The sequence below is a fragment of the Gallinula chloropus genome (genome assembly GCF_964237585.1).
Source record: "Gallinula chloropus genome assembly, chromosome: 6".
Taxonomy (NCBI): domain Eukaryota; kingdom Metazoa; phylum Chordata; class Aves; order Gruiformes; family Rallidae; genus Gallinula; species Gallinula chloropus.
In genome coordinates, this window is record NC_140091.1 from 15,875,130 (window position 1) to 15,900,882 (window position 25,753).

A 25,753-nucleotide genomic window follows, 5' to 3' on the forward strand; every position below is an offset into this window, starting at 1 on the left:
TGTCTTTCAGTGGCATGAGACCCTTAGAAACATTTGAGCATTATAATCAATACTCTTTTTAACTTGCTACAATATTATAATTTATTTTTGAAAGGTATCAGAAAATAGCTTCTTATTGAATTCTTTAATAAATCCAGGTTTCTCAAACTGCATTTCTGATACATTTGTAACATACTCTCATTTTTGGAAGAAGATTTGCATCCATAGCTTACCCTTAAACCCTGGTCACCTGGTTCTCCAGCCTTCCCAGGAGGTCCAATGTCTCCCTGGAATGTCAGAAGAAAATCAAATAATTGGATTTTAAAGGACAATATTCCTTCCTAACAATGACAGAGTTTACATATAATGCAGGCACCATGACAATAACAGTATTTCTTAAAGGTTCATTTCTTGTACCACTACCTAGCATAGAATGGCTCATTCTGATTTGCCCTTGTAGAAATTTGAAAGCTTTAACACTTACCTTTGCACCTGGTTCTCCCTGCAGCCCAGGTTCTCCTTCAGGGCCAGGAGGTCCCTGCATGGTACAAGAGCTACTGTTAACAGTAACTACTTTGCAACCATCAAATAATACAGACAAAATTGAAGCAGAAAAACGGCATAAGAGTCTGGGAAAGACTCATGTCTGAAAAGTCAAATTAAGACAACAGTCATCTTTGTTCTTACTAGAGATCTGTGGATCAGGAATGTATTGAAGACTCAGCAGTACCACTAAGCTTGTACCTTTCATCATAAATTACTAGCAGGCTGAGCAATCAACTATCTTTTGTAAATCTGACCGACAGCTTCATCACTGTTTAGGCTTGGAGCCAAGTAGAGCCTTTGGAGAACAAAGCCCTTTTAGGAGTCTTCAGTCCTTGAAGAGTTAATGGTATCATATTCTTCTTGTAAAGTTTATGTTTAAACCTTTAACAGTCAGAAGACTGGATTTTGGGTGACTGAGGAAGCACATTTCTTTGAATAAACCAAATCTGTTCTAGAGTGAGCTCATCCCTCAGCTACTTCATTGCAAATGTGGCTAATACATTCTGTCATATTTCTTTCAAAGAGATATCAAAAACAAAGCACAAAATAGAACCAAAAGCTAGCAAGAAGACTGCCTCCAGCTGCTTTTCTTCATCTACCATTTGCAAGGACATATGATTAATGCTGTTCTACTAATGCTTCCAAAAACACCCAAGCTAAAACATTCACCTTCTAGGTACAGATACCACAAATGTATGCCTGAAGACAGTGCTCACAACAGAAAAATCTACTTATTTTAGATTTTTTTTGGGGGGGGAGGGGGTGGGTGGGGTGGTTTGGTAGCAGCTTTAATTAAGAGAGTCTCTTGGCAGCTCATGGTATTAAAATCAGTTGCAGGTAATAAAAAGTTTCTAAACACATTGCCCAGGCTTTTTCAGTTGCTTGAGTGCTTGGAATTACTATATAAATGATTTAGAAGCTCACCTCAAACCCCATTTCTCCAACAGGGCCAGCATCCCCTGGTTGTCCTCTTGGACCCTGTTATTAAACAAAATTTTGGATGCATCATTCAATTAATATTAAATTACACTGTACAGTCTTGGCTTTGTCTCTTCAGACCATTGCCAACCAGCATAAAGAACTGTATGTCAAGGACATTCCTCCTGAATCCAACAAGTACCATGATGGCATACAGCACTGAAGACCTCACTGAAAATCTTGACATTCTGAAATAACAGATTTCAAATAATAGAACAGATGTCTCTTCTTTTAGACCAAAAGTAATTTATTATCTAAACTAAGCTCTCCTCTTGATTAACTGAGACTTTGTTTAATTAAGATTTGTTAGACTGTCTGGTTTGCTTTGTGGAAAAGACTACAGTCTGGTATGGAATTAACTGAAAACAACCACTGTGTGCCTTGCTATGGATTTAGCAATGTTTATACAGGACAATCACTGAGGTGTAATGAACTAAAGGCTAGAGCCTCTTTGCTAATATTAGTACCCATACTATGAGCATGGGTAAGAAATAAATTTATTGCAGTAGCATGTAAGTATCATAGAATTGTTTTGGCTGGAAAAAGACCTTTAAGATCATCCAGTTAACCTAGAATTGCCAAGTCCACCACTAAACCGTGTGCCTAAGCACCACATCTACATGTCTTTTAAATACCTGCAGGGATGGTGACTCCACCACTTCTCTGGGGTAGCCTGTTCCAGTGCTTAATAACCCTTTGGGTAAAGAAATTTTTCCTAAAGTCATTTCCTAAAGCAGCAAGCTCAAATTCTCTGCACATGTCAGATTGCCCACTTCTGCTTACAGAATGGGATTTGTGTGCTGGGGGGTAGAGGTTGTCTGTAACAGCTTACAGCTGATTCCATAGCCACCATGAATGTACATCAAGACAAATCAACCCTCTGGATATATCCAATCTTTGAACTTTCAGCAAGTTCATATCCATTTACCCCTTTGGGACTCATCTGTGTTTAAGTACATTCTAAATTAAAAACATTTTGTTGATCTATTATCCTCATGTAAAAGAAAGATGTTAGTACCCATATTTATTAGAAAAGCTTTTTAAGCAAATATTTTACTCTTTGTTTCACTTCCTCTTACAGACTATGCATATGGTTTTGCTCCTCCTCATGACTTAGCAGTGATAATGTGAGTATATTCTTCTCTTGTAGCAGCAATGTAAATTGCATAATACTGAGAGGATTTCAGCAGATGCATAGATTTTGCCCTATAGCTTCACTTAAGTGTGAACAACTGAAATGGCAGTTAATTTCCCATTAAGAATTCACTTGGTTCTAAACTAAATCTATCCCTTTCCATCTGCAGCGACTCCATCACATTCCACTAAGCAAGTGTCACAAAACTTGACTCACAAGTCAAGAATTTCTTCATAATATTACTATGGATCTAAGTCTGCTGGATTGGTAATGTGTCTTTCTCCTGAGACTTTCAGGGAATTTCAGAAGCCAAAAATGTACAGCAATATAGGGACTCTCTTTAGCCATTAACAGCTGGTAATTTCACAACATCACAGAATGCCAGGAGTTGGAAGGGACCTTGAAACGTCATCTAGTAACTCCCCTGCCAGAGTAGAATCACCTAGAGTAGGTAAAGAAGAATTTTACCAAAATGTCTGACAAGTATGTACCATTAGAGTGTAATTTAGAACAAGCCTGTTACTACAAATAGTTTTAATTGCTTATATTTGTCTGCTCCTCCACCAATATTTAGGGCTTTTCTGCTCTGTGCAGAACTAGTGACAGGGTCTAAGAAACTGCTTCAGCAGCTGGCTTTCATGTAGTAACCAGCAGACAGAAGATGAAATCAAGCTGCTTGGGTGGGCAGTCAAAAAAAGAGCCAGACATTTCATTTTTTAACATCTTGTGTCATTTTAATCACTTCTTTCTAGCTCCACAACTCCATAAACCATTTTCTGAAGACATTTCACTCCCCCAGCACTTAAAAGAAAGGTTCTCTGTTTACAGGACGAGCTCTTTTGCTTCTGACATTGCAGGTAAAGCTTCTACAACAACACAACAGAAATGTAGGTTGCTCAAGAGTAGACCACTTAGATTAGGTAAGGCTGACAGTCACTCTAGGTATGTGAAAAATCAGACTTGACCAGAAGACAGCAGGAATTTTATGTACAAGCCTTGCATTGTAAGGCACTCAGATAACACAACATGAACATTAGATACAACCTGACAGGAATCCAATAATAACTGTTAGAAAACACATTTTCTGTTGACATATTGTGCCACTCCTACAAGTTGGTAGCTGAAGTTAAGTAGGCAATAATATTCAAAAGAAAATTTAGCAAACTAAAACCTGTTGTCGGCTGTTGGGCATTTTTCTAGCCCACAAAAATGCACAGTGGCTCTCTGTAAGCATGTTAACCAATGGATTAGTAGAAATAATATTTAATAATATTAGAAATAGTAATACTTAGTAGAAATAATATACTTTTTATCAATGGTTCACTTTCAAGATTTAAATTAACTATGTAATATTTGATGTGCCAAATACCTCCAGAAGCAAAGAAAACACACAGTGTTTGACAGATCTATTAGGTTTCTGCATTATAAAATGACAGCCTTCTCCCACGTCCCCCTAGGACATTACACAGTCTTTCACTGTATTTATGTAACCCAATTCACCCCCTGAGGCAGTGATGCAATAGTGTTCCTGTCACGGCTACACCTTGCAGCACCTTGCATATATTTCCTGCAGCTCCTGCATGATCTTCTGTTACAATATTGGCCACATAGAAGTCAGCATGGTTTCGAAATAACAACCATCAGAACAAAAATCTATCCAGCAGAGGAACGTTTGAGATTTATTATAGCGGTCTGAAAATTTAACCTGCCAAAAGAAGTTCCTGAATAACTACCCTAAAATTTGCCTGAAAAAATATACCACTGATGTCTGTATTAGCACATATGTTTACATAATCCATAACGTAGATGTCTACCTCAATGGTGTGTAAAGCCACATAAAACTGGTCCAGGCTTTGCTGTGCTCTCTTATGTTGTGCAGCCCTTACTACAATGCTACACAACGCGATTAACAGGTCTCCTTACCAACAAGTTACACTAAGGGAGGCAGATTCTAGCCCTGCAGTTTTGGAACGATTACCGCACAATTCCAGCTGGCAATATTGAATCTTGGTAAAACAGAGCTTGAGTTACCAGCAAATTCAGTATAATAGGTGGAAAAATTTTTAAGCAGGCATAAGGATCAACTTACTGGTTCTCCCATTGGTCCCCTGTCTCCTGTGGTTCCAGGAGGCCCAAGCAAACCCTGGAAGATTAAAATAAAATAAAAAAAACATTGGAAACAAGCTGCTTCATATTCTGAAAAGCCACTTCCTCTCTTATTTCTGCTCACTCAATAACTTGCTTAGAAATATCCAGGGAATATGTGCCGCCTTTCCTTCTGGTTGACGTGCATTACCACACCACTAGCTTTGTGGCAGGTGAGGGAACCCTGAATAAATCCTTTCACAGTTTATTTTACATAGCAATGGATTGCAGCTGACCCACCATTTACCAGTTCCTCATCATTCCCTCTACACTTGTATGCTACTTGTATGTGCAAACTGGGCTTAACCACAACCCTGAGTGTCCTGTCCTAAAACTCTTTTTGAGATGATCACCAAGGTTCACAGCCCACTTTTCTTTCTGCTCAGCCTGGCTCATAGCCAGTATATATGGTTTCAGTACACACTTTCTTCTAGAACTGTAGCGGTAGGTGTAATAGAGCAGCATCTTCCTCTGCAATAAAGGTACTCATTCCCATCATTTCCACCTAATGAGGCTTCGCTCCATTCATTATGTATATATAAATACATCTAAAAATCCTAATCAACAAAGAATTAAAACCCCCATTGTGTCAAAGGTGAGAGGTAACAAGCTCCTAAATCTGAGCAAAAGAGGCAAGAGAGCTACAGTGACAATCAATAGTTCGAGCACAATTTTAGCACAAAATCTCTGCCATTAACACTTTATTTCTGCTTTTCTGCTTCCTTTATTATTGAACACCCAGTACAATTTGGACTGACCAGTAACCTGCTTTGTAAAAGAATACAGTATGCTAGGTTTTCTTTGGAAGAAGTCATAAAAGGAATCATTTTATCCTATATTTGTTATATGCAACTTACACATTTATCCCAACACTGATAGCACACATCTATTCTAAAGCCTATTAAAGAATTACTTTTCTATTTCACAATGATTTTTCCTCCTTGAGACTACAACTGAAAAACACAGCAATTTCTAGGACTCCCCTACTAACTACAGTCACCATTTCCTCTGCTGCTATTTGCTATCATATTGCATACTGTGCACCATCACGTTCACGCTTACTCTCACTTCTGCCCTTATTCTTCCCATGAATAAACACAAGCCATACTGTCAAAGTTTTCCAGCTGCTCTAAAGCAGACAAATTCCCTCATACCCAAGTGTGAAACAAAGCATGAGATTTTCTGGATTTTTTTTTGTAAAGCACTAGAGAACTTCCTACTCACAAGTGCACCCTGATCTCCTCTTTCTCCTGGATTTCCAGCTTTACCCTGGTCAAAGAGAAATATTGAAAGACAATGCTGGATTCAGATAATTTCCAACCCAACTCAGAAAATAGCAGTAACTCTGCTAAGGCTTACTACAAACTTTGGCTATGATACTTACAATGAGCCCAGGAAGTCCTTTCTTTCCAGGATCTCCTCTTTCTCCCTGATAAACAAACGACGTGTGAATTCCATGTGCATTTGCTAAATACACTGCATGCAGTTGTTGCCAGTTTAAATGCTGGGTAACTCTACAGAAAGTGGAGATTCAGGCTTACACCATAATAAGGAAGTACCTGAAGAAGCCATTTGCAAATCTCCTCCTGGATTAAATTCAAGTTGAGGATTTTTGGCATATTGGGTAGGGTTTTGTTTGTTTGTTTGTTGTGTTTTCATATTTGTTATGGTCTAAATGTTTTGTATAGTACTGACCAATGCAAGCACTCACCTTAATGCCTTGCGTTCCTGGTTCTCCTAGAGGACCATCAAGACCTCTGGGCCCCTGGATATTGAACAAGTGATTTGCAATATTAATTGTGTATTATTTTTGGTTATCATCAGGAAGATGCAACATAAGCTTTAGGAGAGGGGAAACGTTTCATTAGCATGAAAACAATTTTTCATTGCATCTTAACTGTGAAATAAAGCTTGAAGTAAATTTCTGGTTTGCTGAAATACGAATGTCAGAAGAAAGATTATTAAAAAAAAGTAAAGATTTGTAAAAAACATGTTCAGGGTCTCTGTTGGGCTCAGGTTGCTGATATTTTCTGCTCTTTTCCAACTGCTTTGTATGCAAGACACTTCTTCAGAGGAATTTAGATAAGCAGTGGTTATATGGGGTTCTTGTTTTAGAGCTTATTCTAAGTTGCAGCTTGCAACTTATTCTAAGTATCCAGCTTGCTAGTATGACTAAAACAGGCAGATAAAGGTCTGCTATTAGTAAACCAGTTTGACGTAAGAAAAGCAATCATAATCTTGCATAGTAAACTGCTTCAATGTCTCTTGTAAATTGACTTTTTATGACAAACAGATGAACAAAGATAGCCTGTTATTTCATCATGATATAGTAAACATTTATTGCTAAAGCTTTCAGAATTTATTAAGACTGGAAATCTAAATCCATTTTTTGCAAGTAAATTAAAAGTCCTTAAAATAGATCATGAGGAAAATGGAAAATATTTTATCCATGCTGAGTGTCATGGCTTGGCTCCAGCCAGAAAGTTATTTCCATAGTTCTAAACACCTTGAGTGTTTGGGTATGGACAAAACATTAAAACCAGTTGGTAATGATCTAAAGCCAATGACCACTTTAAAACAAGAGCTTAGATAAGTATCAAGACAGAGCCAGGCACTTTATAGCAGTGTTCAGTGCAAGGATGAGACACAAGAGCTTTCCTGGTGCCATGTGGACTAGGCTGACATCAGATCTGCAGATCTACAGACTGTATCCAGTTCTGGGCTCCCTGGTATAAAAAAGACAGGGATCTCCTGGAGAGAGTCCAGAGAAGGGCTACAAAGATGGTTAAGGGCCTGGAGCATCTCCCGTATGAGCAAAGGCTGAGTGAGCTGGGACTGTTCAGCCTGAGAAAAGAAGACTAAGGGGGGGACCTTATTAATGTTTATAAATATCTCAAGTATGGGATGCAGGGGGAAATGGCCAGCCCCTTTTTAAGTGGTCTGTGGAGACAGGACAAGGGGCAATGGCTGCAAGTTGGAGCACAGGAAGTTCCGCACCAACATGTGGAAGAACTTTTACACAGTGAGGGTGACAGAGCCCTGGGACAGGCTGCCCAGGGGGTGTGGAGTCTCCATCTCTGGAGATATTCAAGACCTGTCTGGATGCCTATCTGAGTGATATGTCCTAGGGAGCTGCTTTGGCAGGGGGGTTGGACCCGATGATCTCTCGAGGTCCCTTCCAACCCCTATGATTCTATGATCTATAGGATCTGCATTTTCAGAGTGCATTTGAGTTGTAGAGAACTTTACATACTGGGTCATGTTTTACAATGCAGGGCACACAATTATGACTGATTTCTAGAGTCATAATACTGTTCTTATAGATAATAATAGGGGGTTGAAAAATGACTTTGTTGGAAATACACCTGATTTTATTTAGATTACTTTCCCCTCAAAAAGTCTGTGACTTCCACATCCCTCTTGAATTTTTTGAGCAGAATTCTGTTCCCTGACTGGATTTATTAAGGCACATCAAAACCTATATCAGAAGAGATCATGAGCGCCCACTCACTTCTTTTTGGAGCTACAGTGAAAATGCCTGACTGGTAACTCAGGAACAGTGTGAATCCTGGATCATTTAGCCTCTCCTCAAAAAACGGAAACCTCTGAAAAAAAGGCCTTTCCTGTGAGCTAAAAACATAATTACAAGCCCAGAAATATCCCACCAGAAACTTATCTGTCAGCATTTCAGGACTGCTGCTTCTGTCCAGCACACTGGAACACACAGAAACCACAGGAAAAGGAAATAGGCAGGAAAAGCTGTCTGAAGACTTTTGATACCACAGTAGTTTAGGGGACAAATTGTGTGAGGCAAAACTTGGGTTAGCCTGGCCACCTTTCTTGTTTTGGCCTAAACTAGGACTGAGTATTTATAAGCTTTTTTTTTTTTTTTTAAAAAAAAAGGTTTTTTAAAAAAAAATAAAGGAGAAGAGAGCCTACAGAGGATGAGACCCTGGGTTGATGCTTCGCTTTCAGGGAGAAAGGGCCCAAACCAAAGGAAACTGCAGCCTGTGGGAAACGCTCCTGGTGACTTCAACGCACTCATACATTAGAACCAAAACACTAATGGTGCTTTCAAGGGTGATGGAAGCCTTTATAAGCACAACAAAGCTGGGCCTCATGTTAAGATGCTGTAACTGTATAAGCCAAATTATCAAATTATTACATAGGATAATTTAAACAATTTGATCAAATTAGTGTCAGGTTACTGACACCTTTAATACACACATTTGTGACAAATATTCAAAGCAGACTAAGCAGGTTTAGGGTCCCATGGTCTAATACTCCTTTCAGGTGAAAAGTCTCAAAGAATGGGAGAAGGGACAGGAGGAAATTTTGAGATGGGGGTAAAAGGGGAGAGAAGATCACAGAAGAACTACAGAGGAATCACCTAGGGCAACACAGGAAGGGTGGATTCCAAGGGTGAAGCTGAGCAATTGCAGGATAGTTTTAGTGTTTCTCACACTTCTTCAATATATGACTTGTCATTTGTCTTTGTGTATCCCCCACAGTGCTGATCAGAGGATAGAATCTCATGATGAAACTTTCAGGAGGAAAGAGGACATAATTTTTGTACAGATTTGTGTAATAAAGAAAATTATTTCTAGGTTTTATCTTTCTTCATTAGTAATATTAACAGATAAATTTTTTGAACACTTGTGACTTCCTTTTAATCATAAAGGGGATCATAGACCATAATTTGAGACTGCACAGGATTCTCAGTCTGCATTAGGCACATAATACACCATAACTTTTCTAGTCACACAGATCTCTGCTTCAATGGAGTTCATATCAACAGTCCAGTCATTAGGAAGAGAATGACATCGGATTTGATCACTAATAATCAAGTAAAAAGGCCTACCATTCAAAACACCAACTGTCTACTATGTAATTTGAAATTGAAAACAAGGTAACAGAAACCAAAATGATGCTCATCTTCTGGCTCTGGGCCATGCCTGTCTTTACCTTCACTCTACCCAGCCACAGAACAGTGTGCAGGAATCCAAGAGAAAGGCAATTGTTATAGCAAAAGCACACCATAACATTCCTATAAATAGAATGGTGTGACTCATTATTGGCACAGATTAATAAGATCTGTATTATTTTCTACTATAGCTAGCGCAGAAGGAGATACACACATGATTTGCCTGCTGTTATTTAATTTAGGTTGCAACAGAGCTGAGGAATTAGACTGCCAAATGATTGCTACTACTTTTTTCTTTGGCATGGGTTCAGCTTTGTTTCTAAAATGGAACATACTACATTGAAAACTTTAGGTCGATAAGCTGAGAAAAAGTTAATCTAAGAAGGCAAGAAGCACCAATTAACTATTGTTTTCTCATCCTGCCTCCTAAATAAGAGTGAAAAAAACAAACACATTATGTGGCTACTTCTCTTTTTTGGTGGCTGACAGAAGAATGTTAGAAAGTGACACCAATTTTATTCTCACTTCCTTTGAACAATTATGAGAGAGAAACACATTCAGCTATTGATGCATCACAAAGCACACTGGCTACTTGTTTCACATAATGCTGAAGTGCACACATTTTTCTAGGTTCTATATTTTTTGCTGGTAGAAGATATCACTCATTAAAACTGAGCACTGATGTCCTTAATTAACTGAGTATTTTCATGCAAGTACAGGTACAACTGAGGCAGGGATAACTACTGGTTGCTACAGACATAAGCCTCTGTTGCCTGACCCCAAATTTACAGCACTTCATTATGTCATTTATCTGCACTTTCTAAAGTTAATGTAATGAACTACTTTCCAAGAAAGTAAGCACAGAAAAAATATTGGTTTCTTTAAGCATTACAACACCAAACAGCCTGAAGAATACTAACTGCTAAGACTCTTATTTTCCTTAGGTCTCACTCATGAAATGCATCTAAATATCCTGGTCTTCTTCCTCTTAAAAGCTACACTTGGTATTAGTCAGACATTATGGTATGAACTAAAAGCAGAACTAGTCTGTGACATTGGGTTTTTTCTTCTCCATACATTAGCAAACAAGAACAACAAAAGATCTCATGCAATAATGGCTTCATAGTTGCCTATGCTGCAACTAATACATCTTTCAGTCTTATTTATTTCTTCCTTCTGGTCACGGAGAAAAATTGCTTTTCTCAAACACAGGTATTTCCACTCCCATGTGGGGCATTCTGCAATTTCTGCATCTACAAAGTGACGGTTTCCCTCTGCGTTTTCATGAGATTAACACTAAAAAAATAAAACATGGGTCACAAAGGGACCCAACCCCCAACATGATTCCACTTGAACTGCATCAAGTCTCAAGCAAGAGCTGAAGAAGCTCTGTGCTAACACTGTGCTCAGTGGCATATCCCCCCAAATCCCCTGACATTGAGGTACTCCATAGACTCCTAGACAGCCTGCCTTCAGCTGGTCAGAACTCCTGCCTGTACCAGAGACTGAGCAGCTGGATGCTCTCAGGCAGAAGTAGGCTGCTGGGTAATCTTGGATGCAAACTGGTTGCTGAAAGGTCCAGAATTTATGAGATGAAGGAATTCTGCTCTGTGACAGTGCAGAAGTAGAGGGTCAGCGCTCCTAAGACTTCCTGCAGATTCCAGCTGTGAAGATGGGATACGTTCTTGTTTCAGTACACAACAAAGGGGGATTTCCATATGCTGCTATTTAACTTCTGTTTGTGACTGTGTTATGCATATTTCTGAGGCCTGCACACAGAGCTCAGTGTTCTGACACTTCTTTTTCTTAATCAAATTCAAATTCATCTGGGGATGACGACAAACCCCAGGTTTCAGATATTTTCCTTATGGGAAATTCCACTTTGAGGATGGTATTTTGATCTTGAGAGCAGACAAAATTCTCAGGGGCTTCAGTGGGAATTTTTTCACAGAACCTCAAGAGCTGGGTCGGCTCTAAGACCCCCAATCCCTAAAGCATTCCCAGTTGTGCTAGATGGAGGCAAAGGCATAAACCACAGCTCCAAACTGGGACTTACAGAGAGCTTGGGATGTTTGGGATTATTTTGAGTGATCTTTAATTATAAGCAATGTATTCCATGATGTGCTGCCAAAATCAGAGAGACAGACTCCCTCAAAGATTCCTGTCTCTGTTGGCAGAAGATGTGACACTCCTTAAATAAAAACTGTCTTCTACCTTCAAAATAGAATCTAAATTAAAGTAAGGTGTTTCCCCCTAAAAAATAACTACCAGGTAGCAGATGCTGCTGGGAGTTAAGCCTGCAATGCAGGGCTCAGGCCCATGTCAGTAGCTTGGCTCTGACTACAGCGCTGGCAATGCTGGCAGAGGGGCTTGCCAGGAGGGAAGGTTCTGAGGAGGAGTTTGGAGGGGAACACTATGTCCAGAGGAATTAAAATGCACAACCTGCAGCAGTTCAGTACCAATCTGAGAGACGCCTATTTACACAAAATTACTTCTGAGCTAGTCTAACTCATTGCATCCTATGGGCTACCAGCCACACTAACTCCAGTGGTCCAACAGGACCCAAGGGATTCTCCTGTTTAGATGAAGCTCAAACATCAGCATTCTACAGTAAAAATGTATATATATGTGCACTCTTCATCTGTAGTTGTGTGTTGCAATCCAGCACGACACTTCAGTGTGTTGCACTTTCAGACATGCTCCTACTGGAAAATCAGAGAGGAAAGGCACCCATATATTTCACTGAATCAGGCCACTGAAGAAAAAGTGGTGCCAAACTGTGCCTTCTTTTCAGCCTCACCACTGCTTTGCATTTCTGGTTTGATTTACAATTGCTTTGCATTTCTGGTTTGATTTACATTTCAAAATCTGCCTGTGAAGCAAAAAGTCTGTTTTCCTTTCTGCTCCTCTAAACCAAGGCAGAGACTCATACTCCTGTCAGAAGGCTGCCTCAGTTATTAGTGCTGGGCTCCCAGGAGCCCCTAGAATCTCTCTCCACTGAACACATTTGTACAGGCACCTTTGGAACACTTCAGGAGTGACTTCTCTGCTAGTCGATGCCCGATTGGACATTCTTGCTTACACTGCTGCTTGGCAGCTCACTGTGCTTATCAGTGGGGGTGGATTCTTGCCCTCTGCAGCTAATTAAGGTTTTTCTTTGAATTTTGGTAGATAGATTGCATAAAACAAATGTATCAATTTTAGTTTTGCCTGACAAACAGACCTCAAACTCCGTTTTCTGGGCACTGATAGATTATGTATGTGTGACACAGTCAAGGAAACAAGCAGATGAGCTGTGCACTGTGGGAAGCATTTGCTATTTCTGCAAGTACAATTATCAAAGTAATTAATGAATTTTTCTTAGTGCATATGGTTCTGTGTTTGTTGAGGTTTTTTTAACAGATAGTTCATTATTAAATTAAAATGTCCAATGTTTATTCCCCAGAAAGGAATTTTTAGTAATATCTTTTTTAATAGGCTTTTAAAACCCACATCTATTGTAAGGGAAAAATAAAGACTATTTTCAGAAGACCACATATACTGTTTCTGATGATGCCCTTTCCCATGAGCTGTTGAGATAACTTCCTTAATCCTGAAACCCAGACTCAGAGAACTCTCCTACTGATAGGGACTTCAGATAAGCACAAGAAGTTCTAAGTGTATGGAGATAAATGATCAAATCTGCTTCACCCATTTAAGGAAACTGAAGTCTGGGATAAATTATACTCTATGTCTGAAACTAAACAAAGCAAAACAAAAACCCAAACACTTGGCATTGCCAGCTGGAAACCTCTCTAATACAGGGTAACCCAGAACCACGATTGCAGACTTTTAGCAGAAATGATACGTTTCATATGCTACGTTTCACAAACTCCACCATGAACAAAGAGGTAAATTAAACCAGATTTCTTTTGAAGGAGAAGGAAGCTGTACTAAAGAAGGAAGACTCATTTGAAACATGTGAAGTTTCTCTTATGAATAATCCTGCAGTGTACTGTTGCTAAGCACTGTATATCTTGGATACAGAGAATATTCAAAATATCATGTATTTAAAACTCAATACCCCAAATATGGATTCAAACATACATTAATATTCAAATATATAATATATTCAGTTAGACTATTTTGAATATACTGAAAATATAACTCTCTACTCAATCTCTTATTTAAAATTTAGCAATCACAAAAAAAGTAATGTAGAAGAATATATAGTTGATAGATTTTATATTACAAAGCTTGCTAATCACAACATTTTTATAGTCTAAAATCTTATTTCAAATGCAATGTGTGCTTTTCAGGTATCTAACTAGAGCAAAGCCTCCAAATCTTAAAACTTATCAAATTTTACCATGTATTTTCTTAGAAACCTTTCATAACACCATAACAAAGGAAGATAAAGGAAAGGTATAATTGTTTTTTCCTGTAGCAACAGAAGTTTCTGCTTCCCATGACAGAAAGAAACTGACAAAATGATCTCACTGGGATCGGGGACTTTATCAGGAATCACTGCTAAGCACTGCCCAATGCTAATGCCACCTGTGAAGACACAGTGCTCCAGCCATTGGGATGAGTTGTATAAGTATCACAGGAAGCCTGGATATGCTGTCAAACTGCTAGGTAAGGCTGATGTCAGAAGGGTGCATCTCCACTCCAATTCTCAACAAGCTCCATAAATCCAGTGAGAACACACTTGTGTTGCCACCAAACCCACCTGTTCTACGGACTGGAAGTGCTCTCTGTAGGCATCTTGAGCTCAGAGTGCAAAAACATGACCAAAACCCCCTCCAAATAAAAGAAGTGCAAGTAACTGGTGGGGGTGAGGAAGGAAAGTTCTTATGAAAACCACATAGCCAACTATGCCCAGGTAACAAATGGCAGTACTTTCACTGATACTAATTTTATGGACTGCAATCAATTGCTCAATGTGGACAGACTCCTCCCTTGCTTGTGTGGGCTTTAGATCAGCGTTTTGTATGCAGTAGAAAAAATGGTTCCTGTTTCCCTGATAAAAATGCATGAAATGGAATTTACAATCTAATCAGAGATTTGAGATTCTAACACACTATCTGCTGACTTTGCTTCTTTCTCAGAACTGTGTATGATTAATTCTGATTGTCTTTCCAAAGACATAAATGACATGCAGATAAATAAAGTAGTCCTTAAAATATTGAAACAGTGCAATGGTTGTTATAAATGTCACCATTTGCGTATTTATACATGCAGAAAACAAGGCCAGTGGTCATTTTGGTTCTGGTCCCAGTCCCAGATGAAAATAATGGCAAAACCCCATTTAACTGTAATGAAGATTCATACATGCAAATAAAAATGTTATCTGGTTGATTTCAGTACCGAAAGCTTGAATCCAGAGGACAGCATTCAGTGGAAGCAACGGCACGAGTTACACATCAGATTCATGCTGGCAACACACTACTCTCTGCTCTGAGTAACAAGAAACAGCAATATTACTTACTCTTCTTCCCTTAGGTCCCTGTGGCCCCGGTGGTCCTCTTGCCCCTGAAGGTCCCTATGTCAAATAAAGTCATTATGCTTTGTCTTCTAAACAGAGATTACTGAAAATTTCCAGGCTCATGCTCACAGAGCAATAGCCAATACAACCAATACAAATCAATCACTTTCAGTCATGGTTTAAATTCCATTAAGTGTGTTAGTACAATTAATCTAGAAAAATCTAAATATGAGACACTACACAACTTTATTCTGAATAAGAAATCATGATGTGTCTGTCCAACAACCCCAAACTGCTAAAGGATACTTGTATTTCAGCAACATTATCTTAAAAAAAACTCTAATAAGCTGTGATGAAATATTCAGGTTTTATCTGGAATGAAGTAGCCAGGTTATAAAATAATTGTACACAGCAAACTAGACCATATTTTATTTACAATTAACAATGAAATTGAACACATACTGAATAAATTTAAATTATATTAGGCATCAGTGAATTAAAATTACCATGCAATTATAAACCATCCTTAAAAAATTCTGTACCCCCACTTGTCTCAACACAGTGTTTTTTAAATGGATGAGTAAATTATATAATTAGTTTTCCTGTCTCTCATGGTTCATCCTGGTAACTAGTACATGAACAGACTTTGTGCCCGGATGGGTAAACTTTCATGATAGTTTTACAGACTGCAGTGCAAATTAGAAACCATCCATAGCTTCAGCAGAGCAAAAAGACAATTTGAAAATGGTACAGTTTACGTTAGACCAAAGCACCACTCTATACCTACAGGCAATCCTTCTGGCCCCACAGATCCAGAGCCTCCTGGAGGTCCTGGGTAGCCCTGGAATTGAAATAAATATAGTAAACAGAGAACAGTTTTATCAAAATTGTTATTATAAAAATAATAAATCCAGTTACTTATCTGAAAAGTTGGAGGTAAGTTAATAAAATATTTAATCTTCCAAAATATATTCCCAAAATTTTGTTTAGAAAAGATACTTGTTTGGATATATCACAATAATAATTTAAAGCAACCCAAGAAGTTTTTCCACACACAGGCACTAGCTAATGACGGGGATTTACTGAAACAAAAGCTGCTGAGTTCCAAATTAATTTCAAAAGCCTCATGTCAAGGCTGTGACAGTGGGGGCAGAAAGTGGCCACACGCTTGTGTGGGCAGGACTGGCCAAAACCAAATGCATTCTTTGCGCACTCTGGAGCCCTCACAGTGCTCACTAGAAACAGCCAAATCTTGAGCACTTCTTCTTAAGCGGGCACATGTTTATAGCATTTTACTTTTGTGTCCCAACAGCCTACTTAATGTGACAGTGGCATTTAGACTATCTAATGCTGTATGAAATGTTGCACCCTGATTTTGGACAAGTGGGGTTGTCAGGATGCCAGTCTTCCCACCAGAGTGGCATCCAGGGGCACTCTGGGTACTGCTGTGCAGTAGAATTAGAGAGGATGCTAGTTACCAGTCTGTCTATTAGAATAATCTGGGTTAAGCCAGTCTATGCAGGAGACCATTATTTTACTATCCCTCCTTTGTTTACATCTCCTTTCAATTCATTCTGTTTAATGTTTTATATGTCTGCTTAGAGTCACTTTTAAAAAACACAGTTGCTCTGTGGCTTCATTCAGGTCACTTTGCCATGTCACTGACACAGAGGGGATAAAGCTGCTACATGAAACTTCCTAGGAACGACACATTATAAATACTATTCTTTTCCATAAAGCTTGCATAATCAGAGGAACGAGAATTTATTCCTGTTTTGGAAAGTAAAGCACCTTTGTAACATCATTATGGATTCTATGTTATTTCTGACTTACCATGACACCTTTCTCTCCAGGAGGACCTACTGGCCCAGGACTACCTCGCTCTCCCTTTAAAAAAAATGAAAAAGGAAATAACAGTGAGTGCTCTTTCCCTGACTTGTTCTATGTCCACAGAGCCAGGCATATCTGACCTGTGAGGCTAACATGCAAAAACATCACCTCATCAATCCAGGAGGTCTTTCAGGAGAGCTGGAAGCCCATGGTCTACAAGAGACTTGGACCTTTTTACTCTTCCATTGAATTTCTGTTCTCCTTCCTCTTACAATCTCACCCATATTTTGAAAAGATGATAAAACTGAATTTCTCTGTCTTTCCTTTTCCTAGAAGGCTGAGGAAGAAATTTGGTACATCACTCTTTGTAAACTGCAGCTAGCAGTTCCCTTTCTCTCTGTTGGGTGCAGGATACTTATGTTTTTCTTTATTCCTGAAAGTTCACCACAATGAACAAGCTAAAGAGAAAATGTTGTTCCTCTCCCCCTCCTTTTGTCAGTATCTGTTAGGAAAGCACAGACCTAAAAGCAAGACCAGCTCTTCAGCCGTTGCAGCAGCAGCTGGAGTAGGGGAAGTGGGAAGGGTGTCTTTCTTGTCTTACACACTTTCTTACATTTTATTCATAGAACATCCAGCCCAAACATCAGGCTTGGCTGTGGATTGTCCCTTTGTAAATGTTACACTTTTATTGCATCCAGTAAACATGACATAGTGATAATGATATATTTTATGTTGTGTACTGTTAAAGACACATTTCTTTTAAGTATGTTTGTTACTTAAATCAACATAGCATGTACCATTTAATCCACACAGGAGGAAAATAATAATTCTACAGAAATAGCATAGCAATAACAACAATTACTGTGCCATGAAGAAACTTGCTTTCATTTCCTGATAGGTTAATTAGTCTTTTACTGCCTTTTCCCTCCTAGCTAAACTAGCAGCAGTATCCTAAGGCAATCTTTGTTGGGCCAATTTTAATTATAAAGAATAAGAAACCTTTGACACTGAATTCTAAGATGATGTTGTGATTAAAACCATATGAGACTTATTTAAATTTTAGTTTTAACAAACAGTGCTTTCCACTAATGTATTTCCTTTCATAGGTTATATAAATTATAATCAGATTTGCGTGGAAGTTCTGATACATTATTAAGACTTTCTCAATAAAATATCTAAATAGCAGCCACCAGTCTAGGTGAAATAATTCAGCCCTGCAGGGAAGAAATATAACTGGTGCTGGATCATTCTGACAAACAATTATGTGTTTATAATAATTGAAGCTGACATGCAGTCCAGTAATAGTTTCCTGTTTTTCAGTTTTAAAATACTTCACCTAAATAAAACCATGTCAAATGCACTTAGGCTATTTATACTTTCTAGTCACATTAAGTCAGCCAAACTGTTTTCATAAACACAACTGCTACTGCACAGCAGACAAACCCAGCAATATTGTCTTCTTTACTTGGTTAATGCACACAGCTGAATTCTACCTTTCTGGTTTTGTCCGTCCATTATATAGCAGTGCAGAACCAGTGACTACTGTATAAACCAAGCACAACTCGTCCTAGTTTCTGTGAACCTACAGCAGCAAATAGTAAAGTAAGTGCCATAATATGAGCAAGATACTAAATCTATCAGCTCTGAATTCATTGCCAAATGAAATTGAGGATGCCAGATGTGTGCCTCAAATAACAGCACTTAGGTTACCATGTACTGCATCCCTGTGCTCTGAAACAGCTACAGCAATATTAGCATTGTCAGCAGTCAGTAAAAAATCTCTCACTGATATTTTATCACCCCAATGGTTTTCAAAGCTGATTTTTGCTGCTGAGTAGCCAGATATGTTGTTATACCTTTTCGCCAAGGCTTCCTGATGGCCCGGTTTCTCCAGGTAAGCCAGTTGAGCCCTGTAAAAGAAAGAAGCAGACTTTTATTAGTCCATCCTAGTTCATGGTTGGCAGCTCCTCAACAAGCAGGCAGCAGAGCACAGCACGTTTCTTCATCCCAGAGAACCACTGGTCTATCTGTGTAAGTGCTGCTGTGGGGAAGTGCAGACCACACACGCTAACCTGGCTTGCAACCTGTGCAGGAGGATCGCTGCCTCTAGACACACCAACAGTAAATGGCCACTGCTGGAAAATAAATTACATCAATTTGATCATCATACTGTGCTTCCACCTAAGGTCTGCCACTGAGCTCAGTCTTGCAGTGCTAGATGCTTTACAAACCTTCAATTAAAGGTGATAATTGCACTCTGCTAGTACTTCAGCCTGACCACAAATTTCAAGAGGAATAAATTCAGTGGAACAACCTAAAAGCCAGACAAAACAGAAATTATATTGGATCAGGTGGTGTCAGAATTTTCCCTTTAAGTGTTTTAGCTCCAAATGCCTTTGAAGTCAGGGGATCAGAGCCTTTCAGTCCTTTTAAAAAAGAAGTAACTCTCTCCTGAGGCTCTCCCACAAATTTCCACTGGCTAGAACAAGTACCACCATATGGAATAGGAAACATGAGAGGAAATACTTAAAAAATCTTGTTCCCAAGTGCTTGCAATGCGCTCTTTATTATCAAACCAGAAGAAATAATTACAGGGCAACGCTTCAGTTGAGAAAAGTATAAAATGATGAGCTTAAAGACAGAGCAATAGGTGCCCAGAAAACGGTGCATGACTGTTCAACAAAGAAGGCAGAAATATGGAATTTCCTAATAATGACATAATACACAACTGCACTGTAACGTTTTAAAAAGCAAAAATTATTTGCACTTTAAAAAGGGCAAAATAAAATGCTAATTCACACATTAGCATGACTCTCCACTTGTAGGAACACAGTAAGCACCACTACACTGACAAGCGAAAGTTATTTTAAAAAAGCATTAATTCTCAGCTCACTAGACAACTCATATTCCTTTCAAGAGCCCAGTATTGTTTACTCTACAGATAGAGCTTCATAGCAAAGACAACATTCCAGTTTAAGATCTCTGCCTTCAGGAAAAACAAACCACCACCCCCCCCCCCCCCCCCCCCCCCCATTCTTTTTTCAGCTTTTACCTGTATAATTGCAATATCATTCAGCCTTCAGTATTTTAACATAACAGGTGCAAAGTAACTAAGGCTTTATGATAGCTTCTTATTTTCTTGGACTACTAGTGGCTTTAGAAATCTCATAGTTTAAACATACTGTGATCAGCCATTGATACAGCTGCCTCTGTGGCTGACAAGACTGGCACAAACTTTTCAGGAGGGTGCTGAAGAGATAGACAGGTATTTCTTTGGCTGCTGGACTGATGCATTATCCGTGAGAACTTGTGTATTATATGTCAGAACTGAGATGTCTCTTGGTAGCAGCCAAAGATTCGTCCTGGTGATACTGGCACTAAGGTGATGCCCAGACGTCACTGGCAGGAATGACGGACTTCCATGACGAACTCGAGAGAGAGAGCTACCACTGCAATCAGTCACAGCCAAGACTGTGCTCCAGCACCAGTCAGAAATCTGAGAGACAAAGAGTTACCCTGCACTCTTGCTCATCAAGATAAGGGGTGTGAAGGTATGGTTTCAAAGGGCTAATCACTTTAATTCTCTCATTCCAGAGAGGTCAAAAGATGTAATCAGAGCCAAGAGTAACTCATACCTAGTCTCCATCCACAGAGACCCTCCTGATCTCCCAGCCAAAGCCACACTGTTTACAGGACTGAAAGGTGCTGATTAGAAAAATGGGGGAAGCATTTACTATACAGCCCTGATCAAGTCCCCTTTTCAAATCAAAAGTATTGTCTTTCTGACTGAGTTGCTCTGGTCTGAAAGAGAAGGAATGCCTGGAAAGCAGTGACTGTGAATGTGCTGTTGTATTACCCAGCACACTAGGCCTAGTTTACTACACCTTCCAGAGTAAGGATAAAAGTTGGCTATTAACTAGCAAGTTTGCTAGAGATTGGCTGCTCCTCAGAAGAAAGTAATGAAAATTTTACAATAAAAATGCTAAAAGAAAATGGATTTTTGTTCACACAAAAGTTGGGAAGGAAACATCTGCAGGAATGGAACTGAGTATGTATGGAAAGCAAAAACAATCAAGATGACAATAAGACATGAAGTCAGTAAAATGGTAAAGGCAACAGAAACTCCAATAGGAATAAAGGGGAAAGAAATAAATGACAGGTTAACTAAATCCTCTTCCACTTCTCTACTCAAAACAGAGGGCAAGTGTCTGAGACTAGGATAAACCTAGAGCAGGTATGTGCTGAGACAAGAGTGGGAGAAAGAAAGCACACTTAAGAGTATAATTTTGGTCCTAAAACAGTGAGTAGCATACGGTAAAGAAAAAGTGACATCAGAGCGCAAAACACCTTGTTCCATTAATACATTAGTCTTTAAGTGCTGTTTTCTCTGTGCACTTTCTTAAACATCATGTGGCCCTTTAAATCCCAGATTTGGATTGGTTTATTGGAAGGACCAGCTACTAACACTGGACTGAGGTTTCAACTCTCTCTCCTTACGTAAGAGGATAAAAAGAGTCTGAAGCAGGTTTGTTGAGGCAGTGCTTTCCAGCATCCCTTCAATCCTTTGAGAAGCAGTGGTGGATTCCAAAAATCAAATTGAATGTATTTGATGACAGAAAAATAAAGCTCAAATTTTTAACAAAAAACCCAACCCAAACAAACAAACAAAAAATCATGCTTTTAAACGTTATTAAAAATAGTAATAAACTTTATTTATAAGGATTTGTGTAAAATTCTCCAGTGACAATAAGAGCATTTTAGAAACCTCCTTGACAGGAGCATTTTTGTGGAAAATTAATCAGAGGCCAGATCTCACAACTAACACATGCCTGAGAAAGACAAAACACATCTTGCCAGGGCATATGCTCTGTGTTAGAAACTGGACTGTGGTTCAATAATTGAAAACACATTGTATACTTAATGCAAACCCAAGCACGGAGGAATCCATTGGAAAACTTGGTAGTGAGACATGGATATTCAGCTGGGTCAAACATTCCTGTGGGAGCAGTTACCTGTTAGGTTGTATGCTAACAAGTTCTCCCGTGTTAACTGAAATTTTTCCAACCTGATGTTGGCAAGATTTTCAAACATTTTGTACATCATTTAATGAGATGGCACAAGTAACTTTAAAGTACTATCTTGCCATATTACCATTTTTCTATTTTTCATATTTCCAATTAATTTCCATTAAAATTTTTCCAGAACCTGTGCTGAAACACTTCAGATCCAGCGTTCAGCAGTGTCATCATCTCTGCCTGTTCATTAAGATTCCTACTTAAAGACCCCATCAGCTTCATATTTTGTGAAGTACTATGCCAAAGTATAGTCTTTAAAAACCCAAAATGAGCTAACATCTAGGTTTGATTCTAACATAAAAATTTACTTGAGGATCCCTGAAGATTCAAGTCAAGTACCCATGTTACAAACATGAGATGAGGGATAAGAGGAGGAAATAAAGTAGATACTCTAACAATCAGCTTCTACTATTTCATACTCAGCTGACAGAAATAAAGATACCTCCACAACTCATAATATCATAAAAACGAAGTTCTAAGAAATAAAAATTAGTCAAAGTTCAGTTGTGCTGGCCAGACATAATAGTACTTAGAAATACTTTTTAACCCCGCCCACGTGGACCCTGGCATCCCAGGCACTAACAGTGGATCTGCAGATGCTTGCTTCTAGCAGATGTGATGCAGATCACGCCTAGACAAAAAATAGAAAAAGAATGATGCAGGGTTTACACTGGCTGTTATTTGGGCTTCATTTCAGCTACAGTAGAACAAAAGGTGATCTGTGAGAAAGGTGGTGTCATGGACAGTTGATACCTTCTCTGGAATAAAACCCCTGCCTAGCCACAGATCTCTGGGTGAATTTGAATCAGATCAGTGCTTTTGTGTGACTATTTTTGATATGGCCAGACCTAGTATATTGTAGAACCACAGTAGGCTTTTGAAACTAAAGACTTTCAATAGACCCTTTGTGTAAATATTTGCTCACTACTGTGCCAGTATCAGGTATGAATTGAATGGAGCAGCTGTTAGCATCCTGCGCTTAAATACCAGGGTAACCTGAAGTTTTAATGGAAGCCCTGTCTCTAGCCCACTGGGTAACAGGATCAATTTTGAAGAATATATTTTCTCACATAAAGGACAAACTCCAGTAATTTAGGTTATCTGAAAGGATGAATAATATAAACAGATACATTTACTACACTTTATTGCCATTAATTACTGAATTAATTGCTTTTGAATCCCTTAGTGACTAATACCACATTCATCCTCTAATGACATTTGAGTTATTGAAATGTAAGAGCATACTAGAAACAGCCCCATGTTGGAGCTTTTGGCTGACAGCTGTGTAAACTGCTGTACACACACCACACAGCGCTTCTGGCTTTTGGTTGTGTGGTCCTTCTTTTTTATCCAAGCTGGTGGTTCTACCTTTAACCTTTAGAAACTATTTCCTACCTTGTAACCACAGTACTGACAGTGTGGAAGTGACCGTACTATCTGGAGCTGCTTTACCCATGATTATGCTGGGAAGCAGAGTATTTGAAAAGCATATAATATTTTTTTCCTTTTGACACTGAGATCTGGCCATCTGTTTCATTGCCATATTCTGTCTGTTAACGCAATAGTCAACCAGAGGCGATAATCTGAGTGAAAATCTGTGCTTTGTTACTGCCAGGGGAGGAGGTGAGTGAAAGCAGAAACCCACCATACTTGTACTTCACAGCTGATGTTTCACTCAGGCTTTGTTTTGAAGGACTCAAAGATACTAAAACCAGAATATCTGAAAGGCAAAATGTACCAGGCACCATTGCTTAATCAGTAGGTTTAAGAAAGAAAGAAATGTATTGGATTTTGCTTCCAGTGTAAGGTAGGGTAATTCTTTCTCTGCATAACTCTATCAAACACTTGCATTTGAAGAAAGCTAGCTTAAAAAGGGGCAGCAGGATGTGCCCACTGGCAAAACCTTTGAAGATAAACTGCAGGTACTACTCCTCTATACTTTTCTTCCCAAACCACTAGAGTACATGGAACACTTCAGTTAAATTCAGACAGTCAAAGGGATGAACAGCAAAAAGACTGGATGTGTGCCAGTATCTGTGCCATTACTGAATAATGCATGCTGGAACAACTTGTCCTTGATTATTGCTAAAATAGCCTTAAAGATTTTTCTCATATTTTCGTGCTGCAAATCCATTTGGGCATGCAAATAAACATGGATATAAAGCTGTATGTCAGGCAGTGGGAAAATATCACCATAGCTGCAAAACATCTACTACACAGGTAGCACTGACTCCCTGGAAAGGCTAAATTCCTCTCTTGGTCCAGAAAAGAACAGAGGACTGGTATAGTTTTCTGATGTTATACTAGATCTGCGAGGGTTCCATTTGGGTGTAAATCTTTCCAATGACTGATAAGAAGGTAGCCTGAAGTCAGTACTATGGTGGCAGTCAGGACACTGTTCACTTGCTGGGACATATGAGCTGTATAAAGTGCAGTAGTTGCTATAAACTGCTTGGAGATTACATGAAGTGAACTGGGTAACAAACTCCATCCAAATCTGAAGTGAGAATCAGAATAATGCCATTTATAGAAGTTCTTAGTTTTGATTGTCAGGGTCACATTAGTAGCATTTTGTAATCTGTGCAAACAAAAAAAGAATTCTGAGAGTAGGTATTAGCTCAGAGTCATATTTTGGCTAAAGGCAATTGGGATAAAAGTTATTTACATTTATGCATTTAATTAGTCTTATTTTTCCCCCCTTGGCTAACAAATCTCACACTGAACAATTAACCTTCTCTTTGGCTGTTCTTAATGACATAGAGAGTGTTGGCTGACTTAAGGTGTTGTTGGAAAACCATAAAAGGGTGTGGGGCCGCTGTGGGTATTCTAAGGGGTAACATGGCAGCTGAAACTTGCTGTTGAAGAGCACTGCAAGCAAAAAGTCCTTCAAGAAAAATAAGCAACATCTGGAAAAAGCTAACTTCCAACACTGTAACCTGTTTCCCCACTCATATTGGGCAGTAATGATAGTATATCAGCTCCTCTAGGGCAAAACCAAGTACTACAACATACACACAGGAGTATCATTATTACAATTCATCCTAAGATCTTCACAGAACTTACATTAATATGTATCCAATAGCTTTCTGAAAACAGCTTCTGAAAACAGCTTTCTGAAAATAGCTTTCTGAAAACAGTTCCTTCTTCTGAAGCCCTTAGCAATGCCCCATTAATTCACCAGTCTTTGGGGAAAAAAAAAAATTCCTCAATTGACTTTTCTTTTGGCTTATGCTTTACAACTCTCTTTGCATATCCCCAAAGCCCAAACTTTTCATGACAGCTCAAAGAACTTCTATCAAGAATCCTGAAAACATCAGTTAAAACCCATTTAATCTTTTCTTCAAGCTAAAGGAATTGCAGTTTCCATTCTCCATGAATTAAGTGTCCCTGGTGCCTAACCCAGCTAAATTTTACTTCTTTAAGAGAAGTGGTACTTGCTTTATGGGAATTTTCAAAAGCAATTCAGCTCCTATGCACAGGACCTCACTGGAGTGTTTGCTTGCCTTCCCACAGAGACACACAGGCTGACCATTTCCTACCATTGACAGCCTCTCTTTTTTTTTTTTTTTCCTCCTTTGCTGGACTGGAAGTTTCTATTCTTTGTAGCTTTTTTTTTTTTTTTTTTTTTTTTTTTTTTAAGGGGGAAGCACTTCTCATTTCAGCTTGGTTTCTCT

The 25,753-nt window shown here is 38.9% G+C and overlaps 1 protein-coding gene across 1 annotated transcript in view; it reads right to left on the minus strand.

Moving 5' to 3' along the window:
• COL24A1 (collagen type XXIV alpha 1 chain) overlaps positions 1–25,753 on the minus strand; it is a gene marked incomplete at its 5' end in the record, with an annotated part of 134,767 nt that overhangs the window by 32,368 nt on the left and 76,646 nt on the right. Inside the window, 11 exons of the mRNA XM_084266162.1 lie at positions 213–266; positions 464–517; positions 1,450–1,503; positions 4,728–4,781; positions 6,008–6,052; positions 6,168–6,212; positions 6,495–6,548; positions 15,178–15,231; positions 15,962–16,015; positions 17,008–17,061; positions 18,861–18,914. Coding sequence (XP_084122288.1) covers positions 213–266; positions 464–517; positions 1,450–1,503; positions 4,728–4,781; positions 6,008–6,052; positions 6,168–6,212; positions 6,495–6,548; positions 15,178–15,231; positions 15,962–16,015; positions 17,008–17,061; positions 18,861–18,914 — 576 coding nt within the window. The remainder of the gene's footprint in view (positions 1–212; positions 267–463; positions 518–1,449; positions 1,504–4,727; positions 4,782–6,007; positions 6,053–6,167; positions 6,213–6,494; positions 6,549–15,177; positions 15,232–15,961; positions 16,016–17,007; positions 17,062–18,860; positions 18,915–25,753) is intronic.